General features: G+C 35.8%; 1 protein-coding gene across 1 annotated transcript; it reads right to left on the bottom strand.

The window, feature by feature from the left end:
- Positions 1-494: 494 nt before the first annotated feature.
- tmem201 (transmembrane protein 201) lies at positions 495-16,976 on the bottom strand. The gene is made up of 11 exons (XM_082144898.1): positions 16,755-16,976; positions 15,305-15,425; positions 14,294-14,482; positions 13,138-13,317; positions 12,343-12,692; positions 10,873-11,076; positions 7,555-7,781; positions 2,406-2,468; positions 2,022-2,303; positions 1,421-1,549; positions 495-1,325 (listed from the first exon to the last, which is right to left on the bottom strand). Exons 1-11 carry the CDS (start codon positions 16,862-16,864, stop codon positions 1,228-1,230), a joined length of 1,953 nt encoding a protein of 650 aa, XP_082001024.1. The 5' UTR covers positions 16,865-16,976; the 3' UTR covers positions 495-1,227.
- Between the last annotated feature and the right edge of the window lie 338 nt (positions 16,977-17,314).

Below are 17,314 nucleotides of genomic sequence, written 5' to 3'. Positions count from 1 at the left end.
GACAACCTACTCATCTCTCAAATAACCACCCACTCTGAGCTGTAAAACATCCTATACTGAGAGAATCGAGATTGTTATCATTCTCTCGGGAGACAGCCTGACTCCACTCAACCAGTGATGGAGAAAGATAAACTGTTACTCTGGAGTACTTTTCATAATATACTTTCAGTTTCCATTGTGTATTTTTTCCATACATTGTTTGTTCTCTAATAACACATTAATTCAAAAAGGCAATGTGCAAGAACAGGCAAATGTTTCAAGCATCATGATGGATAAGTTTTAGCTTATTAAGGAAAACCCTTCATATCCATCTTCACGGTTGACCTTTTCACTAAGCAACTGACTTACAAATACATGTTCATATTTTCTGAATGCTGAAACTTTAAGCCAAGGAAAGCGTTTACTCAAGCAGTGTTTACTCGAGAGAGGGAAAAAAATGCTTGCATTTAAACGTTTCATTGAAAACGTAGTAATACAGAAGACACACCAATATGTGACAATTACAAGGGAGATTTATTTCAATCTGGAAATTGACACACCTTTATCTTATGTACAAATTATCCACGTTATCCTATTTCCCTTGACATTATGAGTCAATCATAAAACAGAGGCAGAGGCTCAATGGACACAGTAACAGACATTTGCTAAACACAATATTTCAGTGTCACATTGTTGACAAGTAGATCAACACAAACATATTGCACCTTATAATATCACATCATTTTTATGACATGACAGCATTATCCTTTGAGGAAATAGGATAAACAGAAACAGTTAATGTACAGCAATATGGCAAAGAAGCCAAATGAATTTTTTATAAAGATGTCACATGCCCAACAGACATCATTCTGTTAAACGAAACAGCACAATCATTCATTCTGATACACATCCAGTGTTTAAAAACACAAACAAATGATTGAACATGCTCAAAAAACATGTTGTTACAAAGGTCACATCATACTTTGCGGCATAAAGTAGAATTTCAGCTGTTGTGTATTTAACAGAGAAGTTTAGAGAATACGGTCTTCTCATTTATGTGGGCCAGGAAACAATCCTTTTGTTTTTCTGCAAATGTTGAGCAGCAATAATAAAGTTGTAGTTGTCACCCAAGAGAAACGTTATCCACGCATTTCCTGTAAAAAAACCCAGATTTACTGAGCACACAGGTGACAAAGACCAGTGTACATCTCAGTTAGACACTAAACTCCTGAGGTCTGACCTATAGTCTCATCTCCAATTGTAATAGAGATAGATGCTTATGAAGGTTAGGTTAATGGTCAGGCTGGCAAACAGTAGACCAGGCCAAAGCGTCAGGCCCAAAAAAACTGTGGAAAAACACAAAAAAAACAATAAATGACTATGCAGAACAGAGTAACCAAATTAGTTTAAACACTGCTATTGACAAAATTCCTATTCTTACCCTTCCATCCAGGCTTGCTCTCGGTTTCATTTCCTGTGGTCGTGTCTACATGGCAGTTTGAAGATGAAGAGGAGCTGTCCATTCGCTTCTCCACATGCTCAAACACACTGCCCTCATCGATCACTGAACCTGAATCCCCAACAAAATCATATCTATATCAATATCAAAAGTTCAAGAATTTTAAGAACAGAACATATAAACAAAGGTTTACCCACAAAGCCAACAAACGAATTATATGAGGTTTTAAAATAATTACTTCAGTTGTTATAAAGTTCTATTAATATCATTTTTAAGTAATACTTGTATTAAAAAAAATAGACTGAAGAATGTTCCTTAATAACAGCAATAACAGGTTCGCATACAGTGGCTCCAAAAAAACATTCAGACACTTAAGAAAGAAAAAAAAAAGTAGATTTTTTTTTAACACTTTTCAAAAACATAAATGTTAATAATTTTTATTTTATTTTTTTCATGGTGACTTTAAGTGCCACTGTATAATATCTATCAGCTCAAATGGTCAACAGAAACACACTGAATCTCTCTTTCTACATTAAGGACTTTAATCTAGATTTAAAAATATATATCCAAATGTGTCCAATACCATGATTCTGTGAATGGAAGTGAGGAACATCAGGCAAGAATCCTCTGCTGTGCATGTGGCTTTGCTCTGACAGACAGGGAGGTGGTGAGGCCAAACTGAAAGGCTCCAGAGGAGAGGAAAAGAGCTGCAGCTTTTGCCCACTGATGTTGAGTCTGGCTGGGCTGATGAGCGGCCGGCGCTGCCTGGCGGAGCTGGAGGTGGAAGTGACGGAGCCTGCCACGGAGGGGGTTGGAGACGGTCCAGGAGAGGCAGGTCGGCTTCCAGATTTTAAAGAGTAGTAGTCTATTGAAAAGATTAAATTATAAATGAATTTATCACATCTGATTTATCTGATTTTAAGTCAGAAAGATGTATGAAACCATTGCTTCACTTCTTTTGAGTTACCTGAAGGTGGCGAGTCTTTACACTGTAAAGATGGTCTACTCCCACTAAACAGGAAACCCGAATCTACAAGTAAAACAAGCAAAACAAGATTTTACATATATATAAAATTTGCCAAATAAGTATATGTGTATGTATATATGTGTGTATATATATTTGTATATATATATATATATATATATTAGGGGTGGAGCCGAACCCGAATACGGTATTCGGAAAGCACAAATAATGTGTTTTTTACGAATACTTATTTCGAACAAATACTTTTAAAAATATTTGTATTCGGGAACAAGAAAAACTTTATATCAAAAAGCTACGTTTCCTCATGAGACATGGCGACCGGCGGTGCTGCTGATGTGGTGGCTGAAATATTTTGGATTAGGCTAATGTCACGTTGTCATAAGGGGTAGTTCACATAGCGCGTTTTTTGCGCGTGCAGATTTCAAATGTAGGCGCGCGGCAAGCGCGCTGCATAGCAACGACAGACGCCACGGGAGGGCAAGCGCTTGTGGAAAGGAGAAAGCGTGCGAACTGCGCTCTTCATGATTACGAAGTATCAGCAAAGAATTAATTGATTTCTAGCCCTTGCATTAGCTTTAGATATATTTATGGAGATGAGAAATGAAATAAAAAAGCCGTCATTTTGTCATTAATATCAGTCCGTCAGAAAAGCAGTTCTAGGCTTATTCTTGGCTGGATAACTCTTAGCAGGTTTAAAAAGCTCTTTTAAAATTAAATATGAATGCAGTTTTGGATTAAATATAAGTACAGTCAAGTCAAATAAAACATGTTTTATCTCCTGTTTGGTAACACTACAATAAGATACCATTCATTAACATTACTTAATGCGCATCTAACATCAACACATTGAGTGAACAATATATTTTTACAACATTAATGTTTGTGAATGTTATTTAATACAAACACTTGATTGGTCATGTTTGTTCACTTCATTCATTGTGCATTAAATAATGTTAACATAAATAATGTTAACTTTTGATTTTAAAAATGTATTTTTAAATGAACCCCAAGGAGAATAATTGCGACAGTATATAGCCTAACTATTGTTTATTGTTAGGTCATTTTATCTATTGTTATCTAACAAATGTAATATTAATGTAGTGTTTTTAATACTACAGTTTCCATCTTTGTAACCGTGATATAAACTTTAATATATGTAAATTTAATCTAAATTAAGCTTTACCGAAATTGTTACCGAGAACCGTGGATGTTCACAGGTATTGGTACCGAATACTGAAATTTTGGCACCGTGACAACACTAGTAGCTCTGTTAGCTTGGTAATTTAGACAATATGCTGTTGACAGAGTAACATTAACGTAGGTAATGGCTGTTATGTTATTTTCTTTTCAATGACGTTCCTTGTTACATGTTCATTGCTGGATTTATGGAAAAACATCAACCAATATTGCATATCCATAATTATTATAATTGATATATAATTAAAGAATACTTACACTATAACGTAAATTAGAAGTGTAACGCAAAAAAATGGATTTTTACACCTATTTTGAAATTTACTCGAATACAAATACAAATACAAATACTTTTCCTCTCTCAACAAATACAAATACAGATACAAATACCGGCTGCTTTGCACACCCCTAATATATATATATACACACATACACACACATTGGTATAATATACAACCTGAAAAAACAGTGTTCAGTTACTGTTATGGATTAAGTCAAATTCTGTCCTATACTGATAAGCCATTGATTATTTGCATGTTATTGCTGATAACTGACAAAAGGCAGATATTATAATTCAATACTGTATTTAAAAAAAAATACATTTAAAATAACTAAAATCTATTAACTATATAAATAACACTTATAAATAACACTAAAAACTAAAATCAATTCTACATGCTAGAGGTTGATTTAGGCATTACAAAACTATAATGTAATATAAATTATGAAAAACTGATTTGTTAAAGATTGCAATTAAGTGTTAATTAAACCTTTTTTTAAAGTTTAAGTGAGCATTAGCTGTTGGAAAGGGTAATGTAAATGTAAAAACAAAGCATGTACAATTAAATATATAGTGTGAACCAATAATCGTTATTGTACAAAACAATTGCATACATTAACACTGGGGTCGGTACGATTTTTCTTCTTATTTATTATGAGTGTTGTAAACAGTTGTGCTGCTTAATTTTTTTTAGAAAATAGTACTTTTTTCAGGATTCTTTAATGAATTGAAATTTCAAAAGAACAGCATTTATTTGAAATTGAAATCTTTTGTAACATTACAAATGTCTTTACTGTAACTTTGATCTATCAAATGCATTCTTGCTAAATGAAAGTTTTTTTGTTGTTGTTTTTTTAAAGTAGTACAAGTGCAGTTTTTTTCTACCATTCTTTCCATGGATACTTTCTCAATGTCAAAGCAAGGTGGCCGACTGGCCGTCCCACAAAAAAGGCTGACAGAAATTCCAAGCAATTTTTCATGATACAACACAAGCATCGAACGGTAAAGTAAGGTCATTTAACGCTCTCCTATACTGTCATTCCAGGAATGTCTCCATATGTGGAGCCAACACAGCTGCAGCCATAGAGAAGAGCTCCACCACCACTGAACATTACAGAGCAGATGAGTGAAGCTGCATGATGGAGCAGGTAAAGGCCCTGCTCACACAAGAGCCTTTCCAAGAACTCCTGTAGAAATGTGACGGGGAGATGAGTGATACGCTAATGATTCTGTTAAAACGAGCTGTGTGACATCTCACTAGACTCTGATATTTCTTAAGAATTAAACATACTTTTGTTAGCTGTTGATAAATGAACAGATTCAATTTCAGTTCCCACCTCTATATGATGCAATCATATTTCTCAGACAAGTGTGTGTGATTAAATCCCGAGCATAAAGATCAAGCTCTGGCCCTTTTTTAATCACACCTGCCGAGCCGCTGCATCTGATTACAGGAGGCTGACGTTTGCCATCTCATCTGGTCTCGTCTGAAGATCCACACATGAAACAAACCATGATTCTTCTACCGTCTCACAACAGTCATTTAAACACCACTCCCGCCATCATCCTGATCCCAGGCTTTGAAAGCCTGTGTGTATTACAAAGTCCCGTTTACCGATAGGTCAAAGCTAAAAGCTATGGTAAACCAAGCTGTTGTCTCTGCAATCCCTTTTGATATACATGCATAAAATTTTGTTAGGTTATGCAAAGGTTATGAATCAATTCAGTAATTTTATTAAATACATAATCAAACAGGCGGCAAAAAAAATAATTATTCTTCATCCAAACATTTCTGTTATTATTTACTAATTTCACTACAAACCGGCTGTTTTATTTTCAGAAAAATGTGCATTTTTAAAGAAGTTTTTTCCTTACAATAATAGTTCATATTGTTCTGTATCATATAGAGGGCATTATCAGTGAATAATGTTCCTCACACAACTCGGAGCTTAATAACCTGTGGTCAGTATATGAACTGTCATTGCATAGAGTCTTCACCAGAAAAAATAACAGCATACAGTTTTAAAACCAAATGACGGTGAGTAAATAATGGCATTTCATTTATAGGTTCACTATTCTTTTAAATGTAATGGCATAACTACTAGATTAAACAGACCAGCTGTTAATAAAACAATGTAAAGAAGTCACTTCCTGTAACTCGAAACCCATCTGTGATGGGAAAATCCCAGTAACATGCAGGTAGCCGGAGACACCGTACAGACTTATTTCTCAATCGCACTTTAATTTTCTTTGGCAGTTGGCAAAATTCCCCAGCTAGGTGCGGCACCGTCTGGGGTGAAGAGTGAGCAGAGTTCCTTTTACCATGTATTCAGTCAGTCAGTGACCCACATCTTTCCCATCATGCACCTCTGCACTAGTTCCACAAAACAGCACCTGGGGCCTCTTACTACCAGCACAATTCATCTTCACAAACAAAACTGTTCTACATTAAATGGAGAGAACTCCCATTTTCATAGTATATACAGAAAGTTCATTTTTCCTTATGTAATTTTTATTTAATTTGAATATTTATATCAGCAAAGGGCGCTATATGCATGGCTAATAAAAAATAAATAAAATACTATAATTTTTTTTTATATATATGCTGATTACATCAAAGATGGCAGAGAGAATAGAGACTCACATTGCGTTTTCAGTAAATGAATAATTTCAGTGTGTTTCACTTTAAAACACAAGCTCTGTCATATTCATATTCTGATTGTTTCTGAAGAGAACGAGCCCTCACGCATCGTGCTTTGGAAAATACAGACTGAACAGAACATCAAATCATCCAACCGCTGTATGGCGAGATGACATGCAAACTACGTTTCTCGGCTGGATAAAGCAAACCAGTGTCTCGCTAGTAAAGTTTTGATGGATGCGGATTGTAATTAAAGGTAAAGATGGTTGCGGTGACGTACAGGAGTCGTACAGTAAACTGTGTATGTACTCCCGATGCACTGATCACACATTGTATTTGTGCACAGACACATTACAGTACATTATCCTGAATGTGTGTGGAAACAATGTTTTGATTTGTCATGCGTTTAGTAATTCTGAATTGGATACATTTACTGTAGTAGCTAGATATGCAATCAAGTCAAGGTGGTTGGTTAAGGTTTTTTTTTTTCTCGCATATCCATGTTGTTCTGTTCGGTATTGCAACTTGACTCGTCTAAAAAGTAAACAAGTAAACAAAAAGCTGTTGCACTGTACACATACTATACACTGAATTCTGAATTTAAAAAAAAAGTTTTTTGTTTTCATGGGTGTGCATAAAAAGGGTGTGATTAATCATGATTTAAATGTTTTATCTATGGACAGCCCAAATAAATAAATAAATAAATAAATAAATAAATAAATAAATAAATAAATAAATAAGTAAATAAGTAAGTAAGTAAGTAAGTAAGTAAGTAAGTAAGTAAGTAAGTGTGTGTGTGTGTGTGTGTGTGTGTGTGTGTGTGTGTGTGTGTGTGTGTGTGTGTGTGTGTGTGTGTGTGTGTGTGTGTGTGTGTGTGTGTGTGCGTGTGTATATTTAAAAATATATATGAATGCTAAAGAATAATAAAAATACATACATATGACATTAACATAATTTTTATGTTGTAACAATAAGTAAAAAAGTGACAATTAGCATTTATCGTATGTTTAACTCACCTGCTCGTGCGAGGGAGGGGATAGTTCCCAGAGAGAGGGCCCTGTTCAGCCGCCCAGGCAGCGAGGAGGGAGAGGCTTTGCGCGTTCTGTGGCTTTGTTGGCGGATGAGCAGCTGTGACAGGTTGGGGGGAGGCATTGGGATGAAGGTAGAGGATCCAGACACAGGTGCAGACAGCAGGGGACAGTGATTACTGTAGTGTGGCTCAGGAGAACTGCCAGACAGATACCTGCAACAGACAGCAGAATTGCTCCATCACTGAGTTTTATAAAGTAATTAAGTCTTCAGTTACTATTATGGTGGAAGACTGTACTCTGTTTCACTTAAAGAATGTAACTGCAGAAAATAGATTTCCACAGAATTGAAAAGCCTGAAGATACAGAAAATATGAAAATGTATGCAGATGCTGTATAAATAATAATCTTATCATGGCTCCCATTTCAGTGAAGTAAAGATTTCAATGCAAATAATAAAAGTAAATATAAACAAAACATGCAATTTAAGCTAGCATATCTGCAAAACATATGAAAACATACATCAGTAATGTCTCAGTCCATCTTCACATGCTCAATTCAGACATTTGACGCTGTCACACAGATTTCTTGGTTATGATTTACTGATTTATAAAAGCAGCTTCCACCTCAAACAATCTTCAAGTTAATCTAAAATCGAAATAGTTTTGAAGAAATGTCAAACACAGTTCAAGTGTGTTTATAAGTGTTTTATTTCACTTCGTAATAGGGTTAATTAATACAAGTATAAAAAATGCAATACAACTCAATTATAATACAGCGATTGCTCCAACATGCTGCTTTAATCAAAGCACAATACTCCAAAACATTACAAAAAAATCTGAGCTTAAGTGTCTGGACGCAAACAGTTTCACACTATTTAACAATGCAGTTTTTCATTTCACATTATATCTTTGGGGTCTAGGTCAAAAATCACAAGAAACCACTAATCAGGTGTTGATGACATACCAGAAACCGCACAGCAATGCCAAAAACACATTTCAGTTGGACGTTCCTCAAAATCAGACAACTAAGAGCCTGCGAACAATGAAGAATCAAAAAGTTCCAAACACATCAGATTCAGTTTAGATTTGTAGTGGTCAGAGGCCACAACAGATTGAGAGTTACTGGATTTGACAGGATACCAATATAAAATTGGCCATATCCAATCTATCTCTGTCATCACTATGCGCCTTCTGATACAACATGCACAGATCTGTGATTTCACCTTGACAGGTCCTACCACAATAAATCCTCAGTGTTAAATTTAACTTATTTACTCACATTTTAAATCACATGAAATTTGAGACGGACATCATACTACCGGACAATCTAAACTGTCAGGTAATAAAATAGGTAGTCAATGAAGGATTCAGTATACTCTCAAAAATACAATGTGCTGCTGTGCTAAATAAATGTTATACATGGTTTTGAGATACTTGTATCAATGTCAAGTCGAAATACACACTATTATTACCAACCATCAGCCTTTGGCAAGCAAAACTATGATAATGAGGATACAGCAAACTAAATATTCAAGAATACAGATGTCTACAGTCAAATATGCAAATAAGAAATGTGCCACAAACATATCACTTCATCATAAACGTTACCTAGTTAAAGGGATAGTTCGCCCCAAAAATTTAAATTCTGTCACCATTTACTCACCCTCAAGTTCCAAGTAAATGATGACACTTTTTATTTCTGGGTGAACTATCCCTTTAATGGAGCTTTGCATTGGCACATGTCACCTTTTGGTAACACAAAATGATAAATATTAAAGCTTGTCTTACAAGCATGTCGAGAACGTTACAGTATGTTGGAAGTGGACAAGTACCACAAGATTTGTACGAGTTGATTCACGTCTAATGGAAATTAGCTCAAGGTACACTTGAAAACAGACTTGATTTAAATAACAGAAAAGTTGCGGACGGTAAAGGTCTAAGTCACATTAGTAAGTACTTCGATCACAGCAAAAACAAACTTCACAGCATATGCCACATGCATACAGTTTACTTGGGAAATACAGAGATGAAAATCTACAAAAAACATTCAATCTATGGTCGCACTGTCACATGATGTCACACGTTTCTAGAATACAGCAAAAATACAATACTTAAAGAGAAAATTACAAGAAAGTACAATCCCTATAAAGCTTTGTTTGTAAAAGTCTCTTTTTGTTAGAGACACTTAAAAGAGATGGCTACAAGTTACTGAGTTTTAGTGTGGTTAGTGGTATTCAAACTAAATGGCATGTAATAAAATGTAGTGCATTCTTTACATTTTACAGTATAGCGTAATAATGTTCACAATATAATAAACATAGTGCTATGCAAAGTACCTGGTTAGCCAATTTTGTGTCTTTAAAAATAAACTAGTGCATAAAATTCTGTATTGATGTAATGATTACAAACTGGTGGTGGAGACAAGACTTTATGACTTGAAATTCAGGTTAATGTAGAATCTACGCAAAGAGAGGCTCAAGGCACAAATATTTGACATAGACTCTTCTCAAATGTGTCCTGCTGTAACCTAACATCAAAACTGAAAGCACTTGAGTTAAAGTATAACAGAAGTATAACGTGTTTGTATGTTAGCAACTTAATTCTGCTAATATCGCATTTGTTATGAGATTGCAAATATGAGATTTGAGCAGTATTGGCATAATACCATATCTTTGTTTTAGTTTGATATCACAGCAAGGCATTTTAAGTTGTAGATGATGTAATGATGATTCATAAATGTTAAGCCACTTCCATGCTACAATTGATCAGGGGTTAGTACCCAGTATAGATGTGGTGGAAAAAATTCCCAATTCCCCAAGCACCATTTCAATTTCTTGGTGAATAATGCAATAACAGCATTATACACAGAAAGATGCATAAAAAAAACACATTCACTCATAGAACTAGTCTGTATCATTTCCAGCTACCCGAAACCTTAGCTGTTATTTCAAACCAAATGCAAAATGTCTGAATTGTGATGTTCTGCCTTTGTCAGATTAGGGTCAAGTCATGCACTAGACTACAAAAAAGGCAATAAACTCATTTTCTAGTACTTTGAGCAAGGTCATCTACAGCAAGAATTAAACACACAGACTAGATTTTCTTTTATCTATCAGTAGAGTTTTGAAGGCCTATTTAGCAAGTGTCTCAAAGGATAAGAAGGTTTATACTGAGTGTATTCGTTTTTTTAGTATAAACTGAAGACAGTTGGAAGGACAATCTGAGATAAATCAAACCCTTGTTTATATGTCCCAAAAGTGTCCCATAAAATATCTTAGCTTAGTGTCACTGCTCAGATTCTGACCTGTGACCTCTGGCTCTTCTTTGACTCGTGGATTTGTGCGTTGCCACAGCGGCAGCGAAGCCCACCAGACAACACACAGAAGTGATGCCAAACTTGACAGTTTCCAACCAGTCAGGGATGTCCGTCTTGAGGTAACACTCGGCCAGGTAAAAACATATGACGAGGAGCCAAAGCACAGATGCCACAGCGTCGATCCTCCTCAACCTTTAAAAAAATTAAAATAATTATAATTATATGTATACATGTGTGTGTGTACTGCATATATATTAGGGCTGCACGATTTGGGGAAAATGTCATATTGCGATTATTGATTGTGATATAATAAACAAATGGTTTCATGAGTCAACTTGCTTGGTTCTCAAGGAAAATGCACACACAGATGAGTGATAATGCTGAAATGTGTAGCCTATTTCTCAACTCAAACTAGCAACAACTACTAAACGATTGATAACACCTATATTGATCAATACGCCATTGATGTCTGAATAAAAATGACACACACACAACATTTTAAACATTAATCATAGCCATCTAACATTACAGTGATTCCGTCATTACAATTGAAAGCTATCAATTTAAACAAAAAAAACATTTATCAGGCTTCAAAAAATATAACAACTTTTAATTTAAGTGAACTTCAAACAATCCTCACATTAACCCATAAAAAAAATAAACCCTCACATTTCATATTTACCATACATAAATTTAATAAACAGTCTGTGCTGCATTAATTATAAATTATATATAGACTAATCCTTATTAAAGTTACAAAAGTTCTTTAGTCAAGAACAGTGAGTGTTTTTCTCTGTTCCCTTTGTTCTTTGATTTTCAGAGATAATTAGTGGCTACTACTCTGTACTGTTCCTTTAAGACCAGCCGCTGCTGACAGAGACGCGGATCTCACACGCGCCTCATTCTCTCACGAGTCACAACTCTTTACGTTCATCATAAGACTGCTCTAATGTTATTAAGATACTCGACAAAAAGACATTTTGGCATAATTGTGTGTGTTATTGTTCGTTCAAGCGCGAAAGAGAACTGTATTCTGTCTTGACTTGTGCGCACGCACGATACTAGCGCGAGTCTTTATGTAAGTCAGGACATTCACAGGTAGCGCGCTCTTTTTTGGCCTTGTGGCGCATGAATGGTTTAAAAGCATTTGCATGAATAAGAGCGGGATCATGTAACACTAGCCAAAGGATGACAAAAATTAACAGATGCTGCGTTAATTGCGTTAACAGCCCTAATTTGTTTATTTCATATAAAATCGCAGCATTTTGCATATATATGTATATATATATATATATTAGTGCTGCACGATTAATCATATCGCAATCAGACACACACAGTATTTAGCTAAGAATTGTAGGTAGCTAAAGTCATAAATAACATTTAATAATACATTTTACATTCATACATATATAAAATGTTTAATAAAAAAACAAATATGTATATTTTTACTTGATTCACCTGACAGGTCCTGCCATTAAGACCCCTGTGATGCAAGTTAGGAGACCAATAGAGGCCACGGCCATCTGATGGTCACTTCCGGACTGCCAGATGAGTCGAGCTTTCTCCACGGCCTCTTCCGGAAGAAGACCCACCAGATCGTCCCACATCTTTTTGCCCTCATCAGTCTTGTTTTCACTGTCGTTTTGGAGTGCAGGTTTAGGCGGGGCGACTCCGCTTAAGGTCTGCGTGACAGAGGGGGCCACATCTCCAGATCCAGACAAAGCCACAGCTACAAGGAAGGCACAGGTGAGAAACGCAAGGATTCTGAGCAAGATCAACCAGGCCGGCGTGCTGAAGGAGTAAGTGTTCTGGACAAAAGAGAGAAAAAAATAACTTGATATGGGAATAGCACTTGGTACTTGCATGCCACACCTGATTAAAGACGAAATGTGTATCAACAGTAGCCGTAACAAAAAAATAAGCAGGACACAAAAGAAGCAAGAGAGAACAGGTCTTTCCTTATCTCTGGCAATCACTTCCACACATTTATCAGTGTAAGAAAAAACTAGAAACAGACTGATCATTAATCAAACTTGATACATGCTACAAATGCAAACCAGGTTTTACAGTTTTATCTAGGCAACATCTAAATTCAGCGCATTTTTCCATGTCAGGCTCCTGGCACCTAATCAAGCTCCTAGTATTCTCGAAGATACACTTCAGAGAGGAGTAAAAAAAAGAAATCTTCCTGTATTTTTCATGTCAAGTCCTGTGGCTTGATTTGAAACCATGTAAATATATAGAGATCAGCACCTTAATAAAGGCTTTATCAGCATCCCGACTGCGTCTGAGCTGGTGGTTGAAGAGCAGAGCCCGCAGCTGTCGGTTCTGGTGTTTGATGTAATACTCCACTGCCGTCTGGCACGGCCGGCACAACTTGTAGGTCTGCTCGAGGTGGTGCTTATATACTTCGATCTCCTCATCATAGTTTTCCTGCCATTATGGTGGACATATGGGATTCAATTTTACTGGTTGCATGCATGTTACTTGTTTGAGCTGAAGCTTTTCACATTATAAAAACAGACTTTAAACATAATACCACATGAAAACAATTGAAGATGCTTATTCCAGCTTAAAGGAACCCTCCACCGTTTTTTGAAATAGGGCTTATTCACCTTCTTTCCTACATTTAGATAGGTGGGCAAATGCATTTTTGTCTCAGTGCATGCATTGTTTTAGTTTGACAGGGTTGGCGCTAGCTTAGCTTAGCATAATGAATGGAATCCTTTGTTGCCAGCTAGCATGTCCTGAGTAAAAGTGATATAAAAAAATATTCTTGTGGCCTGCGTATTCACAAATAGCGATGCAGATTAACACTAGGCGATTTCCTATGCAGATTTTGACTTGGGACTATATTAGGGGGAAGCACAGGCGAAGCACTGCTACTTGGGCGCAGAGATATCACACCCAAGTAGCAGTGCTTCGCCTGTGCTTCCCCCTAATATAGTCCTTAATATATAAGTCAATATCTGCCTAGGAAATCGCCTAGTGTTAATCTGCATCGCTATTTGTACTTGTTGTGAATACGCAGGCCACAAGAAGTAATTAGGTAGGGGTTTTTTTTTTTTTTTTATCACTTTTATTCAGGACATGCTAGCTGGCAACAAAGGATTCCATTCATTGTGCTAAGCTAAGCTAGCGCCGACCCTGTCAAACTAAAACAATGCATGCACTGAGACAAAAATGCATTTGCCCACCTATCTAAATGTGGGAAAGAAGGTGAATAAGCCCTATTTAAAAAAACGGTGGAGTGTTCCTTAAAAAAAATATGACTTTAAAGTACACAAAAAATGTTTAGATGAGATAAGAATATTAGATATTAGATAAAAAGCTCATTTAATTAAGCAACGAGCTTTAACCCTTGGTTGTCTTGACATGAAGAAATCAAATGAGTCAATAATAAACCTACATCATCCCTGGGGATGAACGAGGCCAGTTGCTTAATCTTCAGTGTCTGGTTGTTGTTACACTTCTTGCACAGAAGCATCTGGCAATTGACCCAGTGCAGAGACTTCGGTGACTCAGGGACACCGGCGGAAACACCATGGTTGAGATGTTCCATGTATTGAGCAGGAATGGGTTTGTTGTAGTCCCCGTTCTACAGATCAAAAAAGAAGCGCAAAACAAAGACTCACTTGCTTGACACTAAGGATAGACACCATATTGAATTTTATGTGGATGAAAACAATGCTGAAAAAGACAGATTTTGACACAAAGTGTGTGTTTTGGACCGTTCAAGCCCAATAAGGCGCCGAAAAGAACTCAGTTCAGTTCTCGCGGACCGTATGAGCAGCGGCTTTATGTGCGCACGTTATAAATGTGTCTGCTCAGAAACCATCTCTCATATATTGAAATTTGTTTTGCTGCTTATTGCTCTTGAACGGATTAAAATCTCTTGTTTTTAAACTTCAAGGCTTATAAACACATTCAAACGATAAGCTTTTGGACGTTAGAGCAAGGCAATGTGAGCATAACCATGATAACGACAAAATCTCTACCTGTTTTATTGTGACTACTGGTATTTCACCCACCCCTATACTTTTATTTAGCAAGAATGCATTAAATTGTTCAAATGTGACAGTTATAATGTGTCAAAAGATTTCTATTAAGATTTCAAATAAAAACTTTCTTTTCATCAAATAATACTGGAATTTTTTTTATTACTTTCCACAAAAACATTAAGCAGCACAACTGGTTTTAACACTGATTGATGATAATAATAAGAAATGTTTCTTTAGAATCAAATCAGCAGATTTCTGACGGATCACTGAAAACTGGAGTAATGGCTCCTGACAACTCAGCTTTGACATCACAATAAATTAAATTTTAAAGTATCCTCAACAGTTATTAAATATATACATGTAATATATATATTAAAAAAATCATGTCTTTCATAAATCTCATAACATAATGCCAATACCTCCTGAAAGCCATTATACTGGTCGCAATATGGACAATCCCAGCAGTTTCTGTTCCCATAGGGAACAATTGTGTCCTGATTGCAGAACCAACAATTCACTTGGACATGACTTGGCTTCTTCCTGTAAAATAAAAAAGGGTCATATTTAGAAGAACTGCTACAAGTTACTATGCCTTATTAATAACGAAAAAAAAAACTAATTCCACTAACATGACCTGTCTGTTCTGCAGAGAGCGGGGGTAAAAACGCTAACTGCAAAGGCAAGTAAATAAAATGCTTCCATATATTTTTATTTGCTGACATCAAAAGCTGTGTATCCAATCAAACTACAGTATTTTTAGAGTGCATTCGTCTAATGAATCACACTTCTCCTGAGATTTAAACATTTTAAAAAAATAAAACAGTCAATTGTATCATTCAGCTTATGTCCTGTTGACAGTAGTCCAGCAGTCCAGTGTTTTTGGTTGCATCCATTTTCATGGGACAGGTAAGATAGTCATTGGAAACTAATGTAATACCTGAACTTTGAATCTAACGCAAAACTGGGATTTTTCTTTCTTTTTCAAACAGCACAATCAGTGTGTGTCAAAGGACCTGAGACTGAATATCTAACAGTAGCATGATGACTATTGTTTGATTCATTTTAATTGATGATTCATTGACTCATTTTAGGGCTGATAAGGGCCTGATTAAATTGACAAACTCACCCTGTGGTGATGATGACATCATCAACATCAAGTCAATGGCATATTTTTGGAATGAAATGGCAGAAATTTGAATGAATAAGAATTCAGTGGAAGCTTTACATATCTTACTACTCCATAGATAATTAAAAAGTGTAAATGAATACCTTGGTATAGTCTAAAATATGATTCATTCATTGAATATAAGAGCAGAGCATTTGTGTATTACAAACAAAAAGCTCATTACAGTTGGGATTTGCTTCATCATTTCTGACAGTTTGATAGCAATGAGTCTTTTCTAAGTTGCTCAAACCATTGTAATTAGTTTTCCACCAAAGTAACAATAACTCAGAAATAGGTATCACTATCAGTAACTTGGTACTAACCAACAGTGCAATCAGAAAATTCATTTAAATGAGACTTCATAAAGATTCGGAAGGCGCTCGAACATTAATTTATCGTTATTTTACAGAAGTAACAATAACCGCAGCACTTATGACATTTTTGGTGGAAACTACTAATATAACGGTGAATTTTGATCTGTTTTAAGCACGATAACGAAATCTCTAACGCTAGTTTGTATAGCGCGCGCCACTCAATGGCTGCGCGCGAGCACGCGCTTTTTGCAAATACTGCTGCTGTGCATGTTAATTGTAGTGAATCGTAAAAAGCAATCGATAAAGTGCACTGTAGTTCATAGCTCTAGCTAACTTATGTGTTAAACGAGGCCCAGCGACATATTATGGGCAGGGTTAACGTTACAATACCTGGTTGCAATTTTATAGATCAGCGCTCCTCCTGCAGCAATCGCCGTCGCTCCGACACCACCAACTACAAATGGCGGGTATTGTAGTAATATTTGGTTAAAGGCCTCCATTGCAAAACGAGATATTAATAGTAGTGTTATTCAGGAGAAACCACACGCTGGAGTAGCTAAGCTCATGCGGCAACAGAAGCGCGCATCAATCTACAACATGGTCATATCCAGGTCATGAGTGCGTGTCAAAATAAAAGTTGGACTTTGTGCAAACATTCTAAACAAAATAAAAATAATAATGTAAAACTTAGTTATTTTAATATATAAAATGATAAATATTGAACTATAAATAATTAAATGATGCAATAACATACATTGTTTGTTATTAGCTGCATATTTAACAGTAACTAATTTTTTTACTATTTCACATTGTTTATAAAAAAAAAAAAAAAATGTGTATGCTTTTAAATATGCAGCATTTTTCATTAACATTAAGCCATTAGCTTTATCTATATTCGACCCGTTTCCTTCTTTGGAGTTTGTCATTGCTGCTATATGCGGTGCATAAAA

The sequence above is a fragment of the Leuciscus leuciscus genome (assembly GCF_965113295.1).
Source record: "Leuciscus leuciscus genome assembly, chromosome: 18".
In the NCBI taxonomy this organism is placed as follows: Eukaryota; Metazoa; Chordata; class Actinopteri; order Cypriniformes; family Leuciscidae; genus Leuciscus; species Leuciscus leuciscus.
This window is presented reverse-complemented; position numbering and strand designations above follow the sequence as displayed.